The 27,837-nt window shown below is 37.8% G+C and overlaps 1 protein-coding gene across 1 annotated transcript in view; it reads left to right on the plus strand.

Moving 5' to 3' along the window:
• WDHD1 (WD repeat and HMG-box DNA binding protein 1) overlaps positions 1–27,605 on the plus strand; it is a 32,859-nt gene extending 5,254 nt beyond the window's left edge. Inside the window, exons 4-26 of the mRNA XM_034062428.1 lie at positions 953–1,104; positions 3,199–3,310; positions 3,843–3,893; positions 6,216–6,311; positions 7,873–7,965; positions 8,828–8,934; positions 12,409–12,544; positions 12,652–12,838; positions 13,018–13,208; positions 13,899–14,083; positions 14,922–15,163; positions 16,109–16,246; positions 16,786–16,942; positions 18,760–18,874; positions 20,228–20,359; positions 20,710–20,930; positions 21,904–22,034; positions 22,996–23,052; positions 23,941–23,984; positions 24,140–24,298; positions 24,683–24,816; positions 25,966–26,101; positions 26,700–27,605. Coding sequence (XP_033918319.1) covers positions 953–1,104; positions 3,199–3,310; positions 3,843–3,893; positions 6,216–6,311; positions 7,873–7,965; positions 8,828–8,934; positions 12,409–12,544; positions 12,652–12,838; positions 13,018–13,208; positions 13,899–14,083; positions 14,922–15,163; positions 16,109–16,246; positions 16,786–16,942; positions 18,760–18,874; positions 20,228–20,359; positions 20,710–20,930; positions 21,904–22,034; positions 22,996–23,052; positions 23,941–23,984; positions 24,140–24,298; positions 24,683–24,816; positions 25,966–26,101; positions 26,700–26,900 — 3,177 coding nt within the window. The 3' untranslated portion in view covers positions 26,901–27,605. The remainder of the gene's footprint in view (positions 1–952; positions 1,105–3,198; positions 3,311–3,842; positions 3,894–6,215; positions 6,312–7,872; positions 7,966–8,827; positions 8,935–12,408; positions 12,545–12,651; positions 12,839–13,017; positions 13,209–13,898; positions 14,084–14,921; positions 15,164–16,108; positions 16,247–16,785; positions 16,943–18,759; positions 18,875–20,227; positions 20,360–20,709; positions 20,931–21,903; positions 22,035–22,995; positions 23,053–23,940; positions 23,985–24,139; positions 24,299–24,682; positions 24,817–25,965; positions 26,102–26,699) is intronic.
• The last annotated feature ends 232 nt before the right edge of the window (positions 27,606–27,837 follow it).

Below are 27,837 nucleotides of genomic sequence, written 5' to 3' on the forward strand. Positions count from 1 at the left end.
AACTGATCTGAGATGTTGATGTAACCTAAGTAATAAATCTCATCTGTTAGGTTATTTAGTACCAGCTGCTGCTTTGTTTGTCTTCAGAATTTTTATCATAACTTTACGCAACCTGGAAATCAAAAAAAGTAACATCATCTCCTCCCTGAACCTAAATAAACAAAAAATCCCTCAAGAAAATTTATTTATTTAATATTTAAAAAACTTCCTGCTACATACAACTGAGGAGTAGCATTGTTGCTTGGAGAGCAGATATTCTTTTTCCAAGTTTAGGATATTTATTAATTTTGCACTTCTTTAAATCTGGATTAATTTTCAAGAAACAACTGCCTTCTGTTCTCGGGGAAGAACTAAGTATAGTTCATGAACTTTTCATCTTTCCCTGGTGGTATTTAACTGAGAAGTTCGGTGCAAGGGTGCCCTCTCCTGATACAGCAGCATATTAATCTAGATAGGATGCAATATTCTAAGAGCTTTCTTGTCTACGTAGAAGGAACGACTTTTATATTCATCAGAAGCAGATCAGACAGTTCCCTTTGAAATTCATTAGTGACTCTGAGTATTCATTATTTTAGTAAAAATACATGTTGGGAAGGTTTTGATGCAGTAACTTGCCATATAGCTAATGCAATGAATTTTAAGTCTACTGAAGCAACTGGAGTTTCAATATTAAATTTAGCAGTGTGTTTCTACAAGGCTGAAAGTAAGAGCATGGTTTTTCTATTCTCATTAGCTTGGTCATAAAATATTAAAGTTACTTTGTCTATTTGTATTTTTTTTTAAGAAATAAAAGTTAAAGAGTATTTCCTCTATTACTATTACTGTCAGACCTGTTTTGGAACTACTAAAGTTAATCTACGCAAATATTTGGAACATCAGAATAAATATTTTTTGGCTCCATGAGCATAAATGTGTTTTAACCAACAAATTTTGTGATGGATTTCTTTTTTAGAACGGACGACTCATCACAGCAGTATCAAACAACACTGTTCAGATCCATACTTTTCCTGAAGGAGCTCCAGATGGCATCGTTACTCGTTTCACCACGAATGCAAACCACATCATCTTTAATAGTGATGGTACCAAAATTGCTGCTGGATCTAGGTAATCTGTGCATGATAAGGGAAAGCATTGCTGTCATTCAAAATCTGGCAACTTCCTTGCATGCTGATTTTTACCAATGAGGTCATGCATCCCCATACCTCTGAAAGTTTTTATTGCAAAATGTCTTTTGGGGGCGGAGGGAAAGAAAGGAATGAAAAGGACTTTGGGAAACAATGCTTGGAGAAATACTTTATCCACCAAATAATTTTAAATGGAAATCTGGTGTTGTGAAATAATTCCATTTCTTTAGGAGACTTGAGTGTTTGCAGCTTTCGGTCCTATAACTCATAAGTATTTGCCCATATGGATCTCATCACAGCATCAAGGATCTTGTTACTGTGTGCTAAAGATAATGTCCTCAGTGTTGAGGATCATGGTGCTGCAGATATATATACATACATGCAAAAGTTAGATGGGTTCTAATTTGTGCAAGAGCATTGAGTCATTCTCTAGTGTATATATCATCACCATTCTGCCAAATGATAACAGATGACAGTTGCAAGGCTTGCCTGAAGGGAATTAAATGCAGTTGAGTTAGTTTCTTAGAGCAGCATGTTTGCTTTAACATAATATATGCTATTCCTTTAGCAGAGATGGCAAAATAACAAGCAGGCAATATTTTCCAGCCCCATCCCTATTTATTTAAGGCTCAGGTGATTCTTAATTGTATCTGGTGAAGTCTTTGGGCAGCTGTAGCTAGTTCAGGCTGTCCGCTTGCCCCTCTACTGGAATTTGTCCTCCACAGTAGAGATGGCAGAGCATTACATCTGCTCCCTGGCTCCTCTAAGTGTGAATTGAACTAGAAAGAAATTTGGATGAATATGCTGGGCTTTGCACTCCGGCAACTGTGGAGCAGCTGGGGGCAGTAACCACTGTAATCTCTTAAATCTGAGAGGGATCTTGGGGTCAGGCCTTCTGCCAGTGCCTGTTTCTGAGATGATGGCTCTGACTTTGATTAGAGAGATTAGGCACACAGCAAACTCTTTTTTTTTGTTCCTAAAACATTTACAAAACCCCAGTACTTCTGCAGCCTGGCCAGGGCACTCACATTAGGAAAAAGAGCTCATAACACTGTGAGGCTGTTGCATGGTGAGATCTTCTGTAACATACTGAAGGAGAAGGTGGCAGCCATGAAATGAAGGAATGCAACTATTAAGAATTGCTTTTAATTGTCCCAGATTTTTCAATTTTTTACATGAAGTTTGAAAACTTAGTTTAATTTAACATCCAAGGGCGGCCAAAGTTCACTTCAACTATTTGAAAAATGGTTATGTGGCTTCTTAAATAAACAAAACCGTCCAATTGCCTGTTTATTTGTAGGTATTTTTTTTCTCTAAAGTTGTCTTGCATTGTTTGAGAGTGTTAATATTAGTTGTATCACAGTATAGCTCATAGACTTTCTTTTATGACTGATTAGCATTAAATAGTTGACAAAACTCAGCTCATATTTCTAAATACAGTTAAAGTAATGGTTAACCCTATAGAAGTAGATCCTAAAAGCAGATTTCTCTTGAAGGATGTTGCAATGAAGTGTAAGAGGGAGAGGGAGTGGTACTGAAAGATTGTTGCAGGAGCTCTTTGGCTTAGAAGTTAACATTGATATTTTGAGCTAAACTGCATTAATGGCTATAATTTTGGAGGGGGGAATAAAGTGAAAAAAACCCTAAAAATCTGTTAATGTATCTGATGCATTAAATGGTCTTAAAAATCTTTTTAAAAATGTCATAAAATGAACTACTTGCTCTTTTTTTTTTTTTAAACTACATGACCCAATAATTATAGTAATGAGTATTGGTTTCATTCAACAGATTGTTCATGTTAAGTCAGCACTCTGGTATCTAAGCAGAGGTTTTCATTAGGTCATATAAATATTGTATTTAAACAGGTATGTGGTCTCTGTGTACTTAAAATCCTCTTCAAAGAGCAAACATAACTTAAGAACTTGGGCATGAACAAAAAATATTTTCTGATAAAAATAGAGCTGTAACTTCCCCCGAATATATTTCGTGCTCAGTTTTTATTGCCATAAACACATAGTTTGTCATTGTTAACACAATGTTAATACTTCTACATCTGTGCTGTTGTGATCTGCAGTGACTTTATGGTCAAAGTTGTGGAGGTGACTGATAGCAGCAAGCAGAAAACATTCCGAGGACATGATGCTCCTGTTTTAAGCCTGTCTTTTGACCCCAGGGATGTTTACCTGGTAAAAACACTTTCTTGTTTACTTTCTACTTTGAATCTCCTTTTCCCTGGGAAAGAAAATGCATAAATACTTTTTACAAATAAAATGGTGACTGGGCACATGAGACTACTTCATTTCAGCTGACCTTACTGATGATGGAGTGTGTCACAACTTACTGCCTCCCAGGAGAACTCAGTCTTTGCTTTACAACTCAATTACTGTCTATGTTCTTCTGGAATCGAATGCTGATCTGATTTTAGAGGGGGAAAGATGACTCACTAAATAAATTAAATATTAATTTTGAGCCTCCTTTGCAAATAAGCAGCTCAGTTGAAGTGTGAGGGTTTGTAGTGACAGTAGCTTGGAGTCAAGTACAGTTATTAAGATGACAGTATTAGAAACCTTTTTGTCCTAAAATGGCCTAAACAGGGAGGCTTTCTTTTCAAAACTGCATATATATGGTAGTAGCATTGGTTATAGGGATTGTTTCCTCAAATTTGTAGCATTGATTTCTCTGTCTTTATTATTTTCTTTACAAAAATCTCTTACATAGGCATCAGCGAGCTGTGATGGTTCTGTCAGAGTATGGAAAATTGCAGATCAGGTAAGGGACCTGCCTTTCAAAGTTAGGTTTTTCACGAGAAATCCAGGATTTCACAGACAATGAGAAGAGCTTGGCTGAAATAACCCTGCTGCAGTAGGTGTGTTTTTGAGGGAAGAAAGCTAACTACACTTTACAGAATATTTTTATCTAGTACTGGGAGAAATCCTAAAGTTTGATTATGAACTGTTGCCTGGGTAGTGTGGATTGTTCTTCTCGCCTGTGGAATCTATGATTTCTTCCATTAATTTTTATTAATTGTCCAACATTGTGTGTTTTGTCCTTGGAACATTCAGAAATACTGCTCTGAGTAAAGATATTTCCTTATTTCAGAATTTTAGCTTGTTTTCAAGGTGAATGAAGGACTTCTGTTCTAATAAGCAGCTATTTGGGTATATTTTGCTTTTATTATTTCTTACCAAGCTTCCTATGAAATTGTAATTTTCAGGATTGTAGACTGACTGGTGGAGGTGGAAGAATGCTCTGAGATGCTACACAATATCTTTTTTTATATGTGGTTTGGTTGGTTAGTCTCATTAGGAACACAGGTACTCTGACCTGAGATTAGTAAAATAGGGATTTCACATGCCAGGATCACTGGGATGATGACCATGGTGTTAAGGTTTTTTTTTTTTTTGGTAGGGGCTTTGGACACAATGTTGCTTCAGTGTCCCCTGCTCCCTGCCTGTGGCATGTGTCTTTAGTTTTCCCAGGACTTGGGGTTAAGCTCAGTTCTTTCATCCTGGGTGAATTTAAGGCCATTGATGAGAGGCTTGCTATTTGTGAAATGATGGAATGTTTAGGGCTGGAAGGGACCTTAAAGCTCATCCAGTTCCAACCCCCTGCCACAGGCAGGGCATCTTCCACTAGACCAGGTTGCTCCAAGCAATGTCCAGCCTGGCCTTGAACACTGCCAGGGATGGGGCAGCCACAGCTTCCCTGGGCAACCTGTGCCAGTGCCTCAGCACCCTCATAGGGAAGAACTTCTTTCTAATATCTAATCTAAATCCCCGCTCTGTCAGTTTAAAGCCATCCCCCTTGTTCTGTCCCTACAGGCACTTGTCAAAAACTCTTCTTCAGCCTTCTTATAGCCCCTTTAGGGACTAGAAGCTGCTTTAAGGTCTGCCTGGAGTCTTCTGTAGGCTGAACAACCCCAGCTCTCTCAGCCTGTCTCCATAGCAGAGGTGCTCCAACTCTGAGCATTTTTGTGGCCTCCTCTGAACTCACTCCAACCGGTTCATGTCCGTCTTGTGTAGGGGAACCCAGAGCTGGATGCAGTACTGCAGGTGATCTCACCAGAGTAGAGGGGAAGAATCACCTCCTTCAACCTGCTGACCACACTCCTTTTGCAGCAGCCTGGGACATAGTTGGTTTTCTGGTCTGCAAGCATTATTCCCCTTATTTTTACAAGTATCACAGAATTTCTCAGAACAACGTTAATCACAGTTCAAAGAACACAATTTGTTAGAAATACAGTCTTTGGCTGTACTTGGCAATATTTGACTAAAATAGTTCAGGACTTGTATAAAATCAAATTTAGTGAATCAGATTTAGTCTCTTCTCCTGGAAATCTAAGGAACTTGCAAAGATGTTTCGGATAACTGCTTTAATAAGGCAATTCTGCATATGTATGTGGGATTATTTTTGCTAAATGCCATTGAATGGAATAAGAATCCATGTGGAATTATTCCTGTAAGTAAAGTTGAAAATGTACCCTTGCATTTGTGGATTGATAATTTTTTAAAAACAAAAGCATACTTCTGATAGGATACCTTGTATTGCAGACTGACAGCAGGTGCTTTTTGGAGCAATCATGCTAACAATGTCCTAGGATTGTGGCAATATGATGTATGTATCTGTGCTGTAATTTGAGAATATTCATTCTTTATACTGCTGTGGCAAGATTCAGGCTGATATGTGTCACCTTGCTGCACTTGATTTGGATTTGACAAATGCATTTTGGCCAGATTTCTCTATAACCTAAAAATATGTAAGCACATTTTTTTCTGTACTGGATTAAAAACATTTGTTCTGTGATCTTGTTTCTGTTACAAGTAGTTGTATTGTCATTAAAATAGTTTCAGGTGTATGTTGGCAAGGTATTTTTTAATTTTTCTTTGTTCATTGTAATTGTATGAAAGAGATTATTTCAGTTCCAAAACCAGGATATTTCTTCTTTTTAGGTTCGGTTATTTCAGTTCCAAAACCAGGATATTTCTTCTTTTTAGGTTCTCCTCCCCCCTTTTTTCTTTAAGAATTTGTACTCTAAAATTGATTTTTGCAGAGCGAGGTACCTTTTTTTTTTTTTTAATGTTTTCTTTTCAGACATGCACAACAAGCTGGCCGCTGCTGCAGAAGTGTAATGATGTGATAAATGCTAAATCAATATGCAGGCTCGGATGGCAACCTGGCAATGGGAAAGTAAGTGCCATTAATCCTTCTCTTTGGGGGTCCAACAGTAGAATTCAATCTGAGCATTCCAAAATTGCAGCTTCTGGGACTAAGGAAAATATTTGGGGTGAAGTTCATTTTTAGAAAAAATAAAGGCCTGGAAATGGTTACTCTTTTAAGCTCCAAACTGTTGGGCCGTAGTCCAGCTGTAAGCTTAAAACAGTTTAAACAGTTGTGTTGTGCTGAAGAGGAAGGAACATTGTACACGAGGGAAATAATCAAATTGCTCACAACAGAGCATTGAAGGAGTTCAGTCTTTCTCTGCTTTAAGTAAATATTGGCCTGTTAGTAATCTTGCTCTGTAAATATTTCCTAAATAAGATGTTGCCTTCCTTTTCACCTGAAGAATGAAGTTAATTCTGTTGTGCCTAATGGTGGTACTGACACTACATGTCTAGTGCAATCTGTGTGTACTGCTACAACTGTTGTATGTATGGATTGGTAAACAAGATGGGTCTGGGAGTACCTATAGATATGTTTCTGTAGTGTGTAACCTGGAACACCTCTGCAACATCTGATAATGCAGAGAGGTGAAAGGGGCAGATAAATGTGAACCTGTATGAAATGGAATGTATCCTGCCCTACTTGAAGGAAAGGTCAGAGAATTGAGCCAAAATTGTCCGTTTGCAAAAAGCATTTCATGACTTCTGTTCTTGCCTGTGATAATAGTGTGGCAGAACCTATTCATTTTTTATTGATATTCCAATGACATACTAGATCTGAAGAGTATTTACCAGTGTTCCCTCACAGTTCTTACCTGAATAATCTTGTTTCCTCAATTTATCCTTTTTGTCTGTTTACTGTGTCCATTTTTCAAACTTCATGGCTGCTGTGATAATGTTATTCATAACTTTCCTGTGGAAGAGAGAATGTCACATGCAGTACAAATTGTCTCAATATCCATATTGCATGAGAACAAATCCTTTCAACTTTTAGGCTAATTTGTCACACAAATACACATATTTGAAATGTAAGTTCTCTTGCTTCTCTTACAAAGCAAATTGATAGACTTTAAAAAAAACCCAATCCTAAAAAAAAGAAATATGCAGTAACCTTTATGTAGTTTTGTGAAGGATGAAATGAGCTCAGAAATCAGGTATCCAATAGGATTTGTTGAGATATTGTAACCTGATCAAAAGAGATCTGGAGAGGAAGGAAAAAGGAGAACACAAGCCTTGTGCCCAGAGCATTGAAAACCATATGTGTGTTAACTGCTTCATAAATAAGAGCTTCTAACCTTATGGCGCAGTTGTCATTATCTTCAGTTTTCTGCCAGAAAGAAGTAAAGATTAAAATAAACCCAGGCATGCTTTGCTGTGCTGCATGTGGAAGGCATTAAAGAACCTTGTAACAGAAGTTTCTTCATCTTTCTTTACTTTCTCAGGTGGCATTACTGGGATGCCAGAGAACTGTTAAATACTGAGGCAGTCACAACCGTTAATACTTCTGAGTGAAGGAACTATGCTATTTCAGTATTCTGTCTGAAAGCTAGCTTGTTCTAAATTGCCCAATTCTTGTTTCTTTTGAGCAGTTGCTGGCAATTCCTGTAGATAAAGTTGTTAAACTATACAGAAGAGAAACCTGGGATAGTAAATTCGATCTATCGGATGCATTCATCACACAGGTAGGTACATAAAGCAGGTGCTTGCTAAATATTCAATAATGTAAATGTTATTCTGCTAGATATTATCTTTTGGACAGTATGTTTTTCCCCTGCCCTTGGTAATGATTACTTACATTTTATTTCACTTGTGATCCTGATATTTTGGGTTAGAAAATAAGACAAGAGATCCTAAATGAGTGTCAGACATGTCTGTGGTTCCCCTCGTTCATTTATAACAACTCACTATATCTGCAAGGGCTACTGGTGAGTCACCAGCTGCAGCTGAAGAACATCTGTTTTCACAAATTGCTCTAAATACATAGCTTTGTAGGGAAAATTTCAGGAGTATTTTTCTGTAGAGAGCAGAGATATCAGTTGTTTGCTTTGTATTTTATTAAGCTAAAAATTTGGCTACATAGCAGCTCAAATGGTGCCATCTTCTTTCTTTTGACCTCAGTATATACTTGGAAACCTTTACATTAAAGAGAACTATTTTCCTAGTGTTACTAAGATACAGAACACACAGTCTTGGATTTTGTTTTATGGATCTGTGTTAAGTTAAATACAGCTATGTTTAGTGTTGAGCTTGGAAAATATACCATGCTTCCATCTGCATGCCTGGAATCAGGTTTTTCCAACCTCATGGCAGCATTTAATGACAGAAGGTGGATATTCTCATTAAAAAAGTGTGCTATCTGCAAAGAATGTTTCTTGTAGGGAAGTGCCTAAAGCCAGCTCTAGTACAGGAGGCTGGATATGATTTGCTAAAGATCATTATTACTGTTCTTTTCTTCCAGAACATGTCTGATTTAATCTCCAGAATATGAATGCTTTGCATGCATCAGTAATATTTTTTTTTTCTATTTTGGTTTTTTCTCCTTAGACCTTGAATATTGTGGCCTGGTCTCCTTGTGGGCAGTATCTGGCAGCTGGAAGTGTGGATGGGTGTATAGTGGTGTGGAATATGGAAAGCCAGAAGTGCATAGAGAGGTATTCAGTCTTGTTCCATAAATCCTTAAGTATATGTTTTTTCTTGAAATAGAACTTTGTTATCTTTTCTGTAATACATTTTTGTGTAAATGTTGAACTCTGCTTCTTGAAAAGCCTTAAGATTTCCAGAGTGTTGTGGTTTAACCCAGCAGGCAGCTAAACACATGGTAAAAGAATTAGAATATACAAAACAAGTGATATGCCGTGCAGTTGCTCACCAGCCACCAACCGATGCACAGCCAGTTCCTGAGCAGCAGCCCCTGGCCAGCTTTCCCCTTATTTTATATACGCTGAGCATGATGTTATATAGTCTGGGATATCCCTTTGGTCAGTTGGGGTCACCTCTCCTGGCTGTGTCCCCTCTCAGCTTCTTGTGCCCCGCAGTCTCCTTGCTGGTCGGGTGGTGTGCGAAGCTGAAAAGTCCTTGATTTAGTGTAAGCACTGCTCAGTGACAACTAAAACATTAGTGTGTTGTTTCTTCCTAAATTATTCTCCTAGATCCAAAATACAGCACTGTACCCACTACTGGGAAGAATATTAACTCTATCCCACCCGAAACCAGGACACAGGGCAAACCTAAGTTTTCTGCTACTGTTCCACTGAAAGCAAGCACTTAGGATACATATGAAGGCTCTGTTTGAAGAACATTGTTTACCTGGCTTCATACATGGTCTCCCAGCTGGTAGTGGGGCTGGGAGGACATTCACAGAGACAGAGCTGAAGCACGGAGGCTAAAAAACGTGTTTCAGATGTAGGTGACGCTGGGAAGCAGGGCCACCACTTGATCTAGACTTGAGTCTAGAAAGGGAGCAAGAATCATAGAATGGTTTGGGTTGGAAGGAACCTTAATGATCATCTAGTTCCTAATTTGATCTTCCTAATATATCTTAACAGGAGGGCTCTTCCTTGTGCAACTGAAGTGAGCTGCACTAATACTGCAGTTCAAGGTAATTCAAGGGTTGCTATGTCATTTCCATGTTCTACAAGGAAGCAGCTTCCACACAAGTATAACTCTTAGTGGTAGGTAGGAATGTGGCATTGTTTTGCCTTCCACTTCCATTTCCAGTATGTTCAGAATCATGTTCTGATTCATGTGATATGTTCTTTTCCTTTCTGCATAGCCAGAAGAATCTGGAAACATTACATTCTTAGCAATAGAATAGGTAAGGGACATGAATGAGGATTTTGTTAAAATTCCATAGTCTAGTTTTCTGTGTGCAAATACATTTCATTGTTTTTTAATCTAATAGTTGAGCAAAGGATAGTTTGGATGGAAACAAATTTTCATCATATCCCAAACCTGAAGATCATTGGCAGTAAGGTGTATTTACTTAAAGGGAGAGGGAAACACAGATGCATCCGTCAGCCAACCTCACCTGCAGACAAAACTGGAAAAACTGGCAAATTGCGCTTAGTTAAATCTTAATTAAAGCATCTCTTTCAAAAAAAAAAGAAAATTAAAAAAAGGTATGGTTAAGTGAGGTAGAGGAGAAGATATATTTGATATTATAAATATGATATATATTGGAATATTTTGAGTAAGAAGCATGCAATCTGGACATCTATAAATTGATGGGTTCGCATGGAATGTACTCACGGGTGCTGAGGGAGCTGGTGGAGGTCATTGCTAGGCTACTCCCCATCATCTTTGGTAAATCGTGGGAAATGGGAGAGGTGCCTGAGGATTGGAAGATGGCAAATGTCACACCAGTCTATAAGAAGGGCAAGAAGGAGGACCCGGGTAATTATAGACCGGTCAGCCTTACCTCCGTCCCTGGAAAGGTGATGGAGCAACTTATTCTTGACTCCATCTCTAGGCATATCAAGGATGAGGGGGTTATTAAGAACAGCCAACATGGTTTTACCAGGGGGAAGCCATGTTTGACCAACCTTACAGCCTTCTATGAGGAAGTGACTAGGTGGAGGGATGATGGTAGGGCAGTAGATGTGGTTTTTCTTGATTTCAGATACTGGCATTTGATACTGTCTCCCACAGCATCCTCATAGATAAGCTAAGGAAGTGTGGGCTTGATGATCAGGTAGTGAGGTGGATCAAAAACTGGTTGAAAGGAAGAAGGCAGAGAGTTGTGGTCAATGGGGCAGAATCTAGCTGGAGGTCTGTGACTAGTGGAGTCCCTCAGGGGTCAGTGCTGGGACCAGTGCTGTTTAATATTTTCATCAACGACCTGGATGAGGGAACTGAGTGTACCCTCAGCAAGTTCTCTGATGACACTAAACTGGGAGGAGTGGCTGACACACCAGAAGGCTGTGTTGCCATTCAGTGAGACCTGGACAGGCTGGAGAGTTGGGCAGGGAGAAACTTGATGAAATTCAACAAGGGCAAGTGTAGAGTCTTGCATGTGGGGAAGAACAACCCCATGTACCAGTACAGGTAGAGGGTTGACCTGCTGGAAAGGAGTGAAGGGGAAAGGGACCTGGGGGTCCTGGTGGATGGGAGGATGACCATGAGCCAGCAATGTGCCCTTGTGGCCAAGAAGGCAAATGGCATCCTAGGGTGCATTAGAAAGGGTGTGGTTAGTAGGGCAAGAGAGGTTCTCCTCCCCCTCTACTCTGCCTTGGTGAGGCCGCATCTGGAATATTGCGTCCAGTTCTGGGCCCCTCAGTTCAAGAAGGACAGGGAATTGCTTGAAAGAGTCCAGTGCAGAGCCACAAAGATGATGAAGGGAGTGGAACACCTCCCTTATGATAGGCTGAGGGAGCTGGGTCTTTTTAGCTTGGAGGAGACTGAGGGGTGACCTCATCAGTGTTTACAAATATGTCAAGGGTGGGTGTCAGGATGGTGGAGCTACGTTTTTTTCAGTGATACCAGTGATAGGACAAGGGGCAGTGGGTGTAAACTGGAGCATAGGAGGTTCCACGTTAACATCAGGAAGAACTTCTTTACTGTGAGAGTGACAGAGCATTGGAACAGGTTGCCCAGGGAGTTTGTGGAGTCTCCTACATTGGAGATATTCAAGGCCCACCTGGACAAGTTCCTGTGTGATGTACTCTAGGTTACCCTGCTCTTGTAGGGGGGTTGGACTAGATGATCTTTCGAAGTCCCTTCCAACCCTTGGGATTCTGTGATATTACTATAACACCAATTAGAGTATGTAAATATTTAATGTGAGGATTTTATTGTGATAAAAGAGAGGATTTGGTACTGAACGTTCTTTTTATAACTTCGTTCTTTTTATAACTGGCTGGTTCTGGGAATTAATTTTTTCTACATGTATCAGGAAGCTGTTGCTTTAAGAATATGATTGATTTTTTTTAAGTTTGTATGATTTTCTTCCACAGAAGCTTTCTGTATTTTTTATAGTAACTCTTTATTCAAAAGGTGACCTATTAATTTATTATGTGTTACATTACTTTAAAATACTAGTAAATATTACCACTTCTTACAATAACTCTTGGGAAGGTTTCTGCCCTGAGAAGCTTACTAAAACTCCATTATTTTTATATTCTTTTTAGGATGAAGCATGAGAAAAAATACACAATTTGTGGACTGGCCTGGCACCCCAAATATAAGCAAATCGCCTATACAGATACTGAAGGAAATCTGGGGTTGTTGGAAAATATTGGTGATGAAAAGAAATCAAATGACAAGGTGAACATTCCATTTTTGTGTGTTGAAAGTTTCCTTTTGTATGTTAGTTCATTTTGTGAATTCCATGTCCAAAAGAAGTTTTAGGAGGATTGTTAATCTGTGTTTAGGTTACCAGTACAGCGACAAAGGACTACAATGATCTCTTTGATGGAGATGATGACTATTTAAGTGGAGATATGATTGAACCACAATCTTCCCCAAAGACTGGAGCTAATGAAGAAGATGATGATGACTTTAAGCCAACTTCAGGCCATTTCAGACGTACAATAATTGATGATGATGATAATTCACTAGGTACAGAATTAACTAATTTTCCAGAGCTCTTTAACGCTGTTATTGGGACAATCTTTTATCATCCTCTACTTGGATATATTCTGCCTTATTTTTCTGAATAAATATTGACTTTTTTACCTATACTCTGTCACAATAATAATATATGCTAGATGTATTTTTTTTTATCGTTAAACTTCTAGATATTGGGATGATAAAAGCTAATTCCAATCTTCTTGAAAAGGAAGATGATGATGATGATCAGACTGGTGGCTTTCCAGCTCTACCGCCATCATCTACACAACAGCCTTTCTATGATGGGCCAATGCCAACCCCCAGGCAGAAGCCATTCCAGTCTGGTTCCACTCCTGCCCATCTCATGCATCGTTTCATGGTAAATCTTGTTGCTGTTTGGTTATGTACATCTAGTTGCTTTGTTGATCCAGTATTATCCAGTTCTTGCTGTGTCTTAATCTAATATTTCCTGAGATTTTTTTCTTTTTTTTTTAATATTTCACAGTGTAAAGTTAAATAGAAAGTATCTTTGTGTCAGTGAAAACATTGCATGTTATGGTTTATATTTCAGTTGCTTTTGATGTAGAAATAAATAGTTGGCTTTAAGACAAAAGAAAGCTTTGTAGTTTCTACCTGTGCTATTGAATTCTAGTAAATCCTTTTAAATAATGTAATTATTTAATGTAATTCTAGTAAATCTTTTTAAAAATTCCATTTAGAGCTAGAACTTGGGGACATTTTTGTGCTGTTAGGACATGTACATTAATCATCCACTGTGGGTTGTAGGGTTTTTTTTCTAACTGCGAGTTTTTCACACTTAATTTTGTAAGGAGAAAAATGGCTAAACAATGAGGATGAAACTAGTTTCTGCCCAATTCAGCTGGTGTAGACACTGCAAATCCTGACTGCAGAAGACTTCTACACTACTACAGTCTTCCTCCAGCCTCCCACCTACTGTTGTTTCAGATGAGAAAGTTACAGTAGGCTGTTTTAGGGCAGTATGCTTGATTTGTTGGGTTTATTGTTTGGTTTTTTGGTTTTTTTTTTGTGATGGTGTTCTTTTTAATAGGTATGGAATTCTGTTGGCATCATTCGCTGTTACAATGATGAGCAAGACAATGCTATAGATGTAGAATTTCATGATACCTCTGTACATCATGCAATGCACCTGCCAAACTCTCTGAATCACAAGATGGCTGACCTCTCTACTGAAGCTATTTTACTAGCCTGTGAGAGTACAGAGGAACTTGCAAGGTAAGTCAAGGCCTTGCTCTGCAAAACCCGTACTACAGAATTACACTTGTTTCAAGTCTTTTGGCTTTTAATTTCAGCTTCTACCATTTTTTTGAGATTTTTGGCTTATGAATGTGCTTTTTATTTATGGGGCCAGTTTTGAGGATTTTCACATCCACCCCCTTGAAGACTTCAAGACTATTGAAAGATGTAATTTGTTTCCTGAGGATTTTTTAATTTTCAGTGTCTTGAAGAAAGAACTCTCCTTCTTTTCACACATACAGCATTGTGATGAGTTGAAAATCACCCTTTAAGTGTTATTTGTATGTATTGGTTATCAGACTCTGAAATTTTCATTATTTTTTCTCAGTGGAAGAGTAGGTAATAGCTCAAAAGCTGCAGTGCCTGTGCATTGGTTGTGGGCAGTTATCAATTATGAACATGGCAGAACTGAAATGCCTAATTTTTTTTCCCTTTGAAAGACAGTATAATATGACAGATTTATAATGAGGGCTGATATTCAGGAGTACTGAGCACCTTCAGTTTTTATTAATATTAATTAAGCAGGACATTTACCTGTTTCCATCTAAAAAAAGTCTTGTACTAGGCCTTCAAGCTGTCTCTGCTTCAGGCTCTAGACGTTCTAAATCTGTGGTGCTGGAGGTCAAGCTGGCTATTCAGTTCTTGAATAATAAGATTAACACCTTTACAAATGAACACTTGGAATTTGTAGTTCATTTCTGTTACCATCACATATTCCAGTTCTCTGATAAAAAATGTAATATATTGGTGTATTTTGAGATACTGTATTTTTCTTCATGTTGAGATATTTGTCTGTTGTTCTTTGTCTCTGATTTAGCAAGCTCCACTGCATTCATTTTAGTTCATGGGATGCAAACAAGGAATGGACAGTAGATATGCCAAAGGATGAAGACATTGAAGCTATCTGTCTAGGTCAAGGCTGGGCTGCTTGTGCCACTAGTGCCTTGCTGGTTCGTGTATTTACAGTTGGAGGAGTTCAGAAAGAGATCTTCAGTCTCCCAGGTCCGGTGGTGTCTATGGCAGGACATGGAGAGCAGTTGATGGTTATTTATCACAGAGGTACTGTTATCTCTTCTGTCTCTTTTGAACTGGGGTTATGTTTTCAGTCCTTGTCTGTTACTGGCTTCAAACACTGGTTAATTTGTAGTAACTATAAAATCACAGAATACCAGGCTGGAAGGGAACTCAGGGATCATCATCCAACTTTTCTAGGCAAATCATGACCTAGCTTAGATGTCCCACCACCCTGTCCTGCTGAATATTGGAAGTGTCCAGTGTTGGAGAATTCACCACTTCTCTGGGAAGATTATTTCAATGGCTGATGGTTCTTCCCTTTGTGTCTAAATGGAATCTCCCCAGGAGCAACTTGTGCCCATCACCCCTTGTGTTTTCTGTGTTACCCCTTGTCAAAAGGGAGTCTCTGTCTTCTTCGTCGTCACCCTTTAAATACTGGAACAGGGTGATCAGGTCTCCCCTAGGCTGCCTTTTCTCTATGCTGAGCAAACCTGGTTCTCTCAGCCTTTCCTCCCATGGCTTCACAGTTGCTGGATCATTTTTGGTGCCCTTCTCTGGCCTTTCTCCAGCCTGTCCACATCTTTGTTGTGTAACAAGGATCAAAAGAATATTTTTTCCCCTTCTTTTGATTGTGCCTATCCTTTTCTTCTCGATGATGCCTTTACAAACATGTCCATCACTACCCACAGATCTTTGACTTCTGACAACAAAGCCTACATTTTATACTGGAATGCCTAGACTAACCTGGGGGGAACAGTGACATTAATAGATTAAGCTTGGGTTTCAGATACTCCAGAATGAATTACTATGGAAAATTAAGGAAGTAGTTGTTATGTGTGCTTTGTATGCCTAAAATGACAAATAGTTGCTTGTCTGACAGTCATATTCATGGGTAACCCTGCATTAGAATTAGATTTTGAGTCAAAATGTAAATTTAGCCAAGAGACAAATCTTTTGTTTTCTAACAGCTATTGGACAACTTCTTCCTAGGTACTGGGTTTGATGGGGACCAGTGCATTGGAGTACAGCTGATGGAGCTAGGAAAAAAGAAAAAGCAGATTTTGCATGGAGACCCTCTTTCTCTTACAAAGAAATCATATTTGATATGGGTTGGATTCTCTGCAGAAGGTATGAAATGTCAGTGTGGGTGACAGTGAGAAATCTTGACACAGTCGCGGAATTTTGGAGGAGAGTTTGGCTAATTAATGCCCTTTTAGTAACTGTGATCCTGGAAACATAAACTTTTTTTCCCAATCTCAGTGCTAAGCAAAATTCTGTTTTTCTATTCAGTATATTTAGCAGGATCTTTAATATGTTTCCACTATGAGTAGAATATGCTTGAATGTTATTGGCACTTGTTTTCCCAATTGGTTCCCCTGCTCACAAAAAGAAATAAACTGAGTCTACCCAAGTGGTATGAATTTGATTTTTTTTCCAGAATGTTTCAAATTCTGCTTGTCAGTTGACCAGCAGTGGTGTTGACTGTCAGAAGGTGGCGTATCTTTCTAAGGAAACTAGTTTTTCCCAGCTGGGCTGTACTGCTTGAATGAGCACATGTCCTGTTTGAGATACCTGATCCCTAGTTTCCCTGCATTATCTAACCAGTTCAGACATTGTGTTATAATTAGTCGCCTGTCAAAATAATTGTTTTAATTTGTAACAAACAGGTACCCCTTGTTACGTGGATTCGGAGGGAATCGTGCGCATGTTGAACCGAGGACTTGGGAATACTTGGATCCCAGTGTGTAACACAAGAGAGCATTGCAAAGGAAAATCTGATCATTACTGGGTAGTTGGCATCCATGAAAATCCCCAGCAGCTCAGGTCAGACATTTCACAAGGAAGCAATTTGTTTGACTTGGTTTTAAATGACAGAGCACTTCTCGCGAAGAGAAACTGGAAACAACTTTTAGTAAAAGAGGTGGCTAGTAAATATGCACAGTCAATGATCTAGTTCATAAATGTAATTCTGCATGGATGTTTCATTACTGAGCTTATTCAAAACCAATTAAGAGTTTTATAATTTGTAACTGATTAATTGTGGCTTTTTGCCTTGGCAAAAAGGCATGTGCAGTATACTATGAAATCACACATCTCCAATGCAGAAACAATCATAAGACTGCATTTTACTAGAGAAACCTACTTTAAAAATTATGATTGGTGTCTGGAATCTGCTGTGGATGGTTTGGGGGGGTTAAATTTTTTTTTCTAAATTAAATTTTTTGCTATGCTTTCCCCTTTTGTCCCTTTGTGAAGACTCCAGTCCTATAAATAATCTACATCATTAGGCATAGATGAATCAGAACTGTCCCTGTATTAATATTTAAACTGTGACCATGAAGAGCAATTTTGTATGTTAAATTGTTCAACTATTTGGCTGAGTGTTAGCCATTACTTTATAAAATGTGATATTGGTGATGTTTACATAACTGTTTCTTTTTATTGTAACACACATCCTGGACATTTAGTTGCTAAGTTGTCTGTAGTCCTCTTTATTCAGTGATCTGTGTCCTTTTCCTCTCAGGGCAGAATCCATCAGCTCACATATTTTGCTGAAATTCAGACTCTTACTTTGCTAGTCATGCACAATTGTAGAGGTTGGTGGGAGACTCCGTTTTATTTAAATTTATGTGACATTCTTTGTAGTTCTGTGGGGTTTTTTTATAATAAGGGGAATAATTTGGTAAATGTTAATTCATTGTCTGGCTCTTTCTCCAGACCATTAAATATGTTTGCCTCCAGAAAATTCACCAAAAATGTGCAGGACACATCACATTGATGAGATGGTCAGCTATGAGTCTGTCAGCAGGAAGTTTTTTCCTTCTATTCCAAGAATGAGAGTGCTGCTGTCTGAGTTGCAAAGAACGTTTTATTCGAAGCCACTAGCATTTTGAAGATAAGGAGGGAGGGTTGTTGTTGAAACACCATATGCCTTAAATAACGCAGATAGCCAGAACACTAATATTTCCTGTTCCTTTTTTTTTTTTTTTTCTGGTGTCTGAAAGCAGTTTATAAACTCAGACATTTTTGTCAGTGCTGCATTGGTGCTGCTGGAAATACAGCTTTTCCCCAGTCAATGTTTAGTTTAAATGATTGTTACCAGAAAGTACTAATTTAAATATAATGAAACAATAAGCTTATGCTTTTAGTAAGTGCTTATCTTTTCCACCCCTCTCTTCCCCCCCGCCCCTGTGTGTATCTGAACACAGCACTCTCTTTGTGAGTCCAAAACTCTTCATCAAAATAAGTGGCAGACATGCATGCTCTTGTTCCAGTGGCTTTCAGTTGTCCAGTGTCTGATTTTAATAAATTGCATTTACATTTTGTAATAGCTCTTAAATTGTGTATTGTGTGAGATAGAGATCTGTGTCTGTTATGTGCCACATTTGGAGATTCTAGTGTGAACATGAACAGCATGTGCTTTGCTGGTTTTAAAATCTGTTACTGGTTGCAATGTAAAAATAACCCTTTATAACGCAATCTTATGTATTGCTATATATAAATTAGTAATTTAATTATTACTTTTTAAAGAGCAAATTCTCTAAAACTGTCTTGCTGCTTAGGAGACATGATTTAGATGTAGAACAACTGGTGACTTTAGGTGTTAAGGATTGTATGTTTTCTTTGTTTCCCTTGCACAGGTGTATTCCTTGTAAAGGAGCCCGATTCCCTCCTACAATACCACGGCCTGCTGTAGCAATATTATCTTTCAAACTTCCTTACTGTCAAGTTACAACAGAAAAGGGCCAGATGGAGGTACGGAATGGTGTTGAGTCCACAGCTGATAGTCCCAGATGTCCCCATAGTAGGAATTATATAAGATTCCTATTTATCATCTCTACTATGAAAGAGGGTAGTACAACTCTGAGTAAGATGTGTGGCTAAGGAGGTTATTTGAGTTCAGTGTTTTGTATAGCTTTTCCGGTTTGGTTTGGTTCATGACTGTTTCTAGAAGAATACCAGATAAAGCTGCTAGAGCTGATGCAAGGTTGTATTTACACATAATCTATTTCTGACCGATGAAATCTTTCTCGTCCTTTTTTAATTATTTTTAGTGGGTAGTGGTTAATGTTCCAAATAGCACCAGATTTTTGGGTCCGAATCAAAAACTTGAAAGTGCTGGTCTTTCAATATGTTAGGCATAACAAAAGCATTGGAAGATTCCTTTTGAAAGATGTACTAAGTACCCAAATTCATATAGTCACTCTGAAAGGCATTCTGGATTGACTTATTTTCTTAACGTAGAGGCTGGTTGAAGCAAGATGTATAGCAGAGAACTTCTAGAGCAATATCTAGATTTATTTTTAATTTTTTATAGGTTTAAATATTCCAGTCTTGTGGTGTTCAGCTGTACTGCACAAAACAGAAACAAATACAGAATTCTAACCTCAAGCTTAGAGACGGTTTAATGCTGTTTGAATTTATTCTCTTTGATAGAAGTGTAGCAAAAAATTCAGTAATAAACACTGTAATTTTTAATGAATTCTCCTTCATTTGGTTCAAGTCTTTTGTTCTTCATCTATGGAGTGTTTTCCATCCCGTCTCCTCCAAAATAATAGATGGAAAATGCCACAGGAGCTGTAAATTAAACTTGACAGATTATGTAATTCTGTGTGGGTAAAGAAACAGTTTATTCCAGTAGATCTGATGAAAACATACCATGTTTGAATAGGTCTATTAATAATTTTGTAACAGAGCTAGCCTGTTATATTTTCTATTTCCCTGTCTTGCAGATGTTTACTCCTATAGTTATCCTGGAATACTTCCTGTTTGTTGGGGGACAGAATTTATAAGATAAAATAACCAAGTTTTTCTAGAATTGTCTGTCCCAGAAGCATAATAGTGAACATGTATGTCTCATCTTGCTGAAAACCTGGAATATAAATGGAATTCAATATATATGGTGATCTGTTTGGATCAGTTTATATGTTCTTAGTGTGGTCTGTTTTTTCTTCAGTAGGCATCATCTTTTAAGGAGAATTGTCTATCCCTCACCCTCATTATAAGATGAAAGGAGCATTTCAGAATAAGTTGATAAAATTTCCTGTGAATTATCATGGCTGTTTCTCCTCTTCTGACCTGCAGCATGCATCCTTTTCCCTTTTTCAGGAACAGTACTGGCGTTCTGTTGTATTTCACAACCATGTGGATTACTTATCAAAAAATGGTTATGAACTTGATGAAAGTGCTAAAGGTCAGGCAGTGAAAGAGCAGCAAGAACTGTTAATGAAGTTGTTTGCCGTAAGTACAAATAAATAAAGAATAGAAAGAATCTCTGAGACTTTATTTTGAGTAGATGGCATTTGATGTAAATTTTTATCTGATTCTTCTTATTAGAAGTCTGGCTAGTGACTGGCAATCCAGCTAGCTCACAGCCTATGATAAGAGATGGATTGCAGTTAATATTGTTACTGCCTATCAGTATGAAGGGTGGGAGGAAGAAGGGAAAAAAAGTGCTTTTTCTTTGCTATGCAGCTCATGATTGTTGGTGGTTTGTCTTATTCATTCACTCCAGCAAGGCCATAATATTCTGGTCCTGGGGAGAGCTGTGTACCTGAAGTGGGTAATTCTCAAGTCTTCTTTTCTTTCAGCTTTCTTGTAAACTGGAGCGTGAGTTTCGCTGTGTGGAACTTGCTGACCTTATGACACAAAATGTTGTGAATTTAGCTATCAAGTATGCTTCTCGCTCTCGAAAACTAAATTTAGCTCAGCGACTTAGTGAAATGGCTGTAGAAAAAGCAAGTGAGTTGGAAGCAGCACTGGAAGATGAAGAGGAGGAGGAAGAGGATTTCCGAAAGCACTTGAATCCTGGGTAACACAAATTTCTGTGATTAAAAAAACTGGGAATGTTTTTACTGATCCTCTAGTATTTTGGTCCGGCTGTCACTTTTCCAGTTGACTTTTCTGGACCATAGTTTGCAATGTATGTGTTATGAAGTAAGTTTGTGTTATTGTACTTAAATATTGTACATATAAACTGATACATTCTTGCTCATGTCTTGTGAGGACTCATTAGTACCAGGATACTAACACAAAGGGAAATATCTCCATGCCTTACTGCATGCGTGTGTTCAACAGCTTTGAAGGCAAAGCAGACTTAATATTAAGTTGCTTTTATTTGACTTTTCTGTTTCCCCTTCCCTTAGCTTGAGCTGGTTTGGTTATTTGATTCCAATCTATTTTTTTAAATTTGTCTCCATATCTCATTTTATTCCACACCTACCTTAAAAATACCTGTCTTTTTCCAGTCATTCCCCCCTTTCAGGATCCCATCTCAGTATATCCTATTTAGTCTTATTCCCCTCCAAACTAATCCCAGCTCTTCAAATACTGCAGGTTTGCTTTGCATTTTTTCCCCTCTCTGCTATTTACCTTTCCTCTCCTACCTGCATCCGCTTTGTAAAGCACGATGAGGTAACATATGGGAGGGGGGGTGTCAAGACCATGCAGAAGAGTTGTATTCTTGCTTCGCCTCTGGATGGTGCAGCTATAAGGAAAATAGTTGCTAACCATCCATCTGAAAAAATGTCATAACATTTTGTTATGACTGCACAAGTGCCACTTCAGGCAACTGCACTTGGTGCTTCAGGGTGAACTGAAGTGGTTAATGAATCTTTATTTTATTTTTAGTAATCATCACAGTTTAATCAGAGGCTTAGTGCAAATAAATGCCAAATGTTATTGTTCTTATTTCCTAAATTAGGTAGTCAGTTGGCTGTCCATTGTTCCAGTTTTCCTTGTGAATGTGGTGACCACTTCCTTTCTGATGAATTCCTTCCATTTAGTTACAGCAACTCTGCCACAGAGTGGAGGCAACAACCAGTCAGAAAAGTTCAGCAGGACCAAGAAATGGAAGATGCTGAGGAAACTGATGCTTGTGAAGAAGCAGAAGAAATGCCAAAAGTGCATAAAGAGAGTAAGAAAAATATATTCTCCAAATAAGTTGGAAGTTATCTAGATGTGTCTTACTTAATATTCTGGAAATTCCCAAATAATTTGTCATTTGGGTAACTCAGCAGTCTATAGAACTATGCAAACACTAAGGTTTTCTATCTGTTATTTTGTTCTTTTGATGTAAGATTTAGGAAGGACAAGCACACAGCCTGTGACTGGGCACCACAAGTGAGGTATTTGGTACAAGTGATTTGACTTGGAAGACAATAATGTAAATAGAAAATAATCCCATATGTTTCACTGTGTTTTGAAACTGCAGCTGTAGCAGGGACTAGGTTTCCTGCTACATAGTTAGAGCAGGTCTGGTAGTTTCTGATGTGTTATATTTGGGTGTTGATACGAAAAAACCCCACAGGAATAATGAGGTGATATGCAGGAATACCTGCCTCTGAGCTTCCTGTTACCTGGAATTCTCTGTTGGAGATAAATGGTAGTGTTTACCTAAGCAAGCAGATCTGTATTTCAGCCTGTGCCTGCAGTCACTGCAAAGAAACATTTACTGTATGTCATCTGCTCTGTCTTATCTTGCTTATGCATTGTGTTTGCTAACTGCTTGAGGGAACCTTGGGGAGTTTTTCTGTTGTTAGATACTATTTCTGTGTGACTGGGCCATCTTGTGAAATGGTTGCTTTGGTTTCAGCTCAAATCTTGCAGGAGTTGAATTTATAGACAAGTAGTTTGCTGGGCACACTTAAAGGAATATTTTTAAGGTTTAAGTAATAAATATGTGACTCTGAGTTAAACCTAGGTAGAGATAAGAGATGATTTTGTAGAAATGTGTGTACAATTTGAAAATGAAAAATCATGTTATAAAATATAGATTGCTTTACTATAACTTACTTGTCTGTTTGGGGGTTTGTTTTTAAAGAAGTTATGCTATTACTTTTTAGTGCACTTAAGTATGCACCTCTTTTTGTTTGAAGGGCCAAATCCTTTCTCCAAAGGTGTCACTTCAGCAGAAGTGACCACTCCAAAGTCTGGTGAGTCTATCTCCTTATACTCCAGGATGAGAACTTTGTCATGCTTCATGATATTTGCTCCTGTTTTTATCCTCTCTTTTCCCATTACCACAAAATTTAGTATATAACGGTGCTGCGAATAGGTAACTTGCACTGATTGTTGTTCTTGTGTTTTTAAGAGGTTCCCTATTCCTGTTGATATCGTCATTATCCAATGATCTTCAGTAACGCTATTCTGATTGCCTTCGCTGTGCGAAATGCCAAATCAGTTTTCTGCCTGGCTGTGTTACAAAGGCATTCTTTGGGACAGAGCAAAAATGAGAACAGTGATCAACTGATTTGTTTAATTAATCACAGGCATATTTATTGTTTGCACTTACAAGGTACAGTTAGCAGCCCTGCTGTAGAACAGTGAGTCTGTGCAGGCAGGAGCAGAATGCAGCCTCTTGCTGCTTCTTTATTCTTCCCTCCTGCTAACCCTCTAGCAAAAATAATAGGAGTGGAAACGGATTTGGGAGTGGAGGAAGTATTAGGTCTTCCTGTATTTTTGTATTTTAAGTCTTTGGTCCTGTGTGGCATTTCTGATGTCTAATGATAGCTGAGCACATGTAATACAACCCTCATGGGGTTATTAATGTGTCTTTCTTTATCCAACCACTTTCAAGCCTGGTGGGAACTTCTTTTCTTTGGTGTGGAATAGTTAATGCTTTTGATTTAGTTTTTCTCTTCAATTTTCAATGAAGAAAGGCTGAAACACACACGATGAGTGTTAGCCCTGCTCTTTGGAGCTAAGGCTAATCTTGTTTCATCTAGTCATCTAAAATGTGCACATTGCTTCATTAGTAATATATGTGTGTGTGTATATACATGCACACATTTTTACATTTTTTTTCCTTTCCTATTAAATAGTTGTAATTGCATCAAGCAGCCAAGGACGAGTGAATCCATTTAAGGTAAGAATTCTGCAGCTGGTTGATTGAGGTGTTCTGAAAATCACAACAGATTATTATATCTAAAATTTACAGTGTAACTGAGAGATATTTTGGAGAGACAGAGGAAGGAAATGTGACAGAAAATAAATTAAAAGTCTATTTATTTGTTTTGGTAGGTGTCTTCTAACAAGAAAGACCCAGTGGTCCCCTCAGCAAATGTTCTAGACACTATGAGCAAATACTCAAAGAAAAACTGTTCATCTAGCAGTCAAGCTGTAAACAAGCAGAGCCCTCCAGTTATAAAGCCTCTGATTCCCAAACCCAAATTCAAGCAGGTAATGTTTCTAGTCTTTTTATATTGTTATGGTGAGCAAAGAATAGTAAATTTTACCAACTTTTAACTAAAGTATCTTAGAAGGCAAAGTTCATTTACGCATACTTGCAGAAACTATAAAAGCACACAAAACAGCAAAAAAAAATCAGTTGTAGAAATTACATTTTGCACTGGAGCTTGTGCTTTTATTTTAAATAGTTTAATTAAAACTGTGCTGAAATTGGATGGATTAGATGCTCTATTAATGCAAATGATTATTATGTTTTCAGGACAGGCTTGGTTTTTGTTAGGCTTCATGGTACGTGTTGTCTGAGAATGAGATGTGCTTACCTTTTTTTTTTAATGGTTTTGTTTTTTTTTTTTCTTTTTACCTCGATTTCTATAGATTTCAGCAGCATCATTCTTCCAGGCTCGTACACCTAACTCTAGTGAAAAAACAGTGGAAGAAATAGAAGAAAAAAAAGGAAATGAGTCCCATGAAATAAAAGTTACTGCACAGGAGAACACTGAAAACAGAAGGTGAGTAGCCACTTGGCATCTTAATGCCATACTCCAATTTTGGTAGAATAGCAAGTTCAAAAACTATTTTATTTCTAAAGATGTTGGACTGGTCAAAGTAGCATAATGTCAAATTGAAGTATTAGCTCACAAGTTGTCATGTTTGTGAACCCACTTCATAAATTCAGTAAACTGCTCCTTATGCTATGCATATTATCAGACAAACCTGCATAAAACATCTTGCCACATTACATTCACAGAGAAAAGCATTCTATTCACTATATCTTTCCCAACATGCATGACAGCGGTAGTCAAAGTAGATGTTTCACATCAACCTGAGACAGATAAGTGTGTAAGTGAATAATAAATGAACAATGCAAAATAATTTTGGGGCTTTAAGCAATAATTTTTTCCTTGATACTACTTACGCATCTGAAAATGACCTTTGAATGATAAATGAAACCATGCTGCTGTGCCAGTTCTGAGTCTAGGAAATACTCAAAGTTTAAACGTCTCTAGCAAATCTCAAAGGAAATCTAAAAGCTAAGGGGTTTATGTGAAAGTGTAAAAGCTTTATTTTAGTGTTGTTTTTTGAAAAAGAACAAATAAAAAACTTGGATCACCTAAGGAGCACATTTCTTCCCAGCTAAGACGCTAAGCTGTCGTGTTCCTCTGGAGCAGATGTATTTTCTAACAATCCCAGTCCTCATGAAACTTGTATTATTATAATCTTGTTTCATGTAGACTTCATTTAACTGAGGAAGATGAAGGTAATTATTATTCATTTGGGCTAGCATTCTCTTCATTAACTTTTACAGATAATGTTCTAAAAGAAGTGGCAAGGAGAATTGTGAAAAGGATTAGCTGAAACTTGCTAATAAATATGCTCTGGTTTTGGGTTGGTGGGACCCTATCAGAAAAGAACCATTATGCTTTGACACTTTAGAACTGAAATCTTAATCTCCAAATATGTCACAGTTTTAATAAAGCTGCTTGACTTAGTCCTGCCTTGTCAGTGCATTTAAGCATACTGCAATAGGAGACTGCTGACTATATATGTCTTTTCTTTCAAGAACCAAAAATCCAGGTAGGTTTTGCTTAGAAATGTTGTTTTGGGGGATACGGTTTTCCTATAGTCTTAAACGAACAATTTTTGTATGCTTGTTTTAGACCTAAGACAGGATTCCAGATGTGGCTAGAAGAGAACAGAGCAAACATTTTGAAAGATAATCCTGATCTGAACGAAGCAGAAGTAATAAAAGAAGGCATGAGTCGATTCAGAGTGCTGTCAGCAGAAGAAAGAATGGTAAGAAAATATACTTGAATTCTGAGTTTGGTTTTTTTTTTTTTTTTTACTTTCATTTCTTCATTAAAATCCTTGATCATTTTTGTTGGGGAATTTTTTCTTTAAATTCCACTGTTCTGTCTTCATGGACTTCAGTTTTGGATTGGGCCATGATCTGCAGCATACACTTTATGAAAATATAAGCTGTCTGGATAATAAATAATAGCAGAAAGCATTTTTTCCAAAGTGGGGCATGTGAGAGAAATGTAACCAATAAAGAAATAACAAAAGAGATGGGAGGAAGTTAAAAGTGATATAGCCACGCTTTATTCATTGGGGCTTAAATTTGTTCTAAGGCTTTTTGGGTTTTTTAACTATCCAGAAAGACAATTAAGAGTTTCAATTTCATATGCAGGCTCAAATGAAGTATACTTTTGAAGGAAAATGTTGTTATTAAAAAGGAAAGTGAGGAAATTGTTCCTGATTTGGTCTTTATTAGTTCTAATAAGTTCAGGAATTACTTCAGTGCTTCCTTAGAATCCAAGAAATAAGGTGTATAAAATAGTGTTGAGTTTTGTGGCCTAATTTGTGTTTTTTTAATTATGTACTTCCTTCAAAGGTGTGGACTGAGAAAGCAAAAGGAGGAACAGTTAATGATTCAGCAGAAGATAAAAAACGAAAGCGCCCCGCAACTGATGAAGATGAAGTGAAAAAGAATGCGGAGCAAAAATCAGAGGACTCGAATTTATCCAAAAAAACAAAGCCTTTGGATCAGTCTGCAAATGTCAAATTGTCAGCTTTTGCATTCAAGCAGAGCTAAAAAATGTTGTATCTTCTCAGCATCTGTTTTCTGACATTAGGTAGCTCTGTATTGAGAAATCTGCTGCCGTGCTCCAAGAGCACTAGAAAGAGTGCCTTGCTCCAAATAGTCTTTTAGAAAGTGTCAGTTCTTGAGGAAAATGTTGAATCCACTCTCCTGATCTTTTGCAAGTTACTAGTAGAAAGCTTGATTGCAAAACTAATGCTAATGGTCCTGTTAGCTAAAGCACAGTCCCACACAGTGCTGCGTAGCTTTGTGCCTAGATACTTGTCCTATTTGGTGCTAAATACAGATTAATCATTCTGGGGAGGATAAACTACAGCCAAAAGCTATTGTGTGGTTTTACAGAGGCAAAGTAATGGCTTCTATACTATTCCTTCTGCCTGCTGAAACACATCTAGGAGAGAGACATTCGAGGAAATGTGACTGAAGGGAAGACAGCTTAACATGCTGCTGGTTTTCAGCTGCGTTTTCAACATCTGTGGCCATAACAGTCATAGGGAGCAGCCTGAACCAGGGCAGGGCAAGAAAACTAGGGCAGAAGCTAAGTTAGCAAGGTCAGGTGTGCAAAAGGAAGCCATTCCAGACTGTGCAAATGTTCATTCCCTGTGCCTCATCAGGGTCCACAAAGTGCTTAGAACTTGAAATTGTATGTAATTGTTTTATTTTGTGTGTTTTTTTAAATAAAATGTGAATGATTCTTTGTTTAAGGTGGTGCCCTCCTTTGTAAGTTTTGTAATTAAAGTATAAGCAGACTTTAACGTAAAAGTGATAAGGTAGTCTGGAGGAATTAGACATACTCCCTTCTCTGGAGAAAAGGCAGTATGTCTAATACATGTATTTGAAGCAAACTTAAAAAGAAGTTTCAAAATTTAAAATGAAATAAAATAATTTAGCTCTTCAGCAGAACAACTGAGCCTTTTTATAAAATCTGGGT

This window comes from Melopsittacus undulatus, chromosome 4, assembly GCF_012275295.1.
Source record: "Melopsittacus undulatus isolate bMelUnd1 chromosome 4, bMelUnd1.mat.Z, whole genome shotgun sequence".
In the NCBI taxonomy this organism is placed as follows: Eukaryota; Metazoa; Chordata; class Aves; order Psittaciformes; family Psittaculidae; genus Melopsittacus; species Melopsittacus undulatus.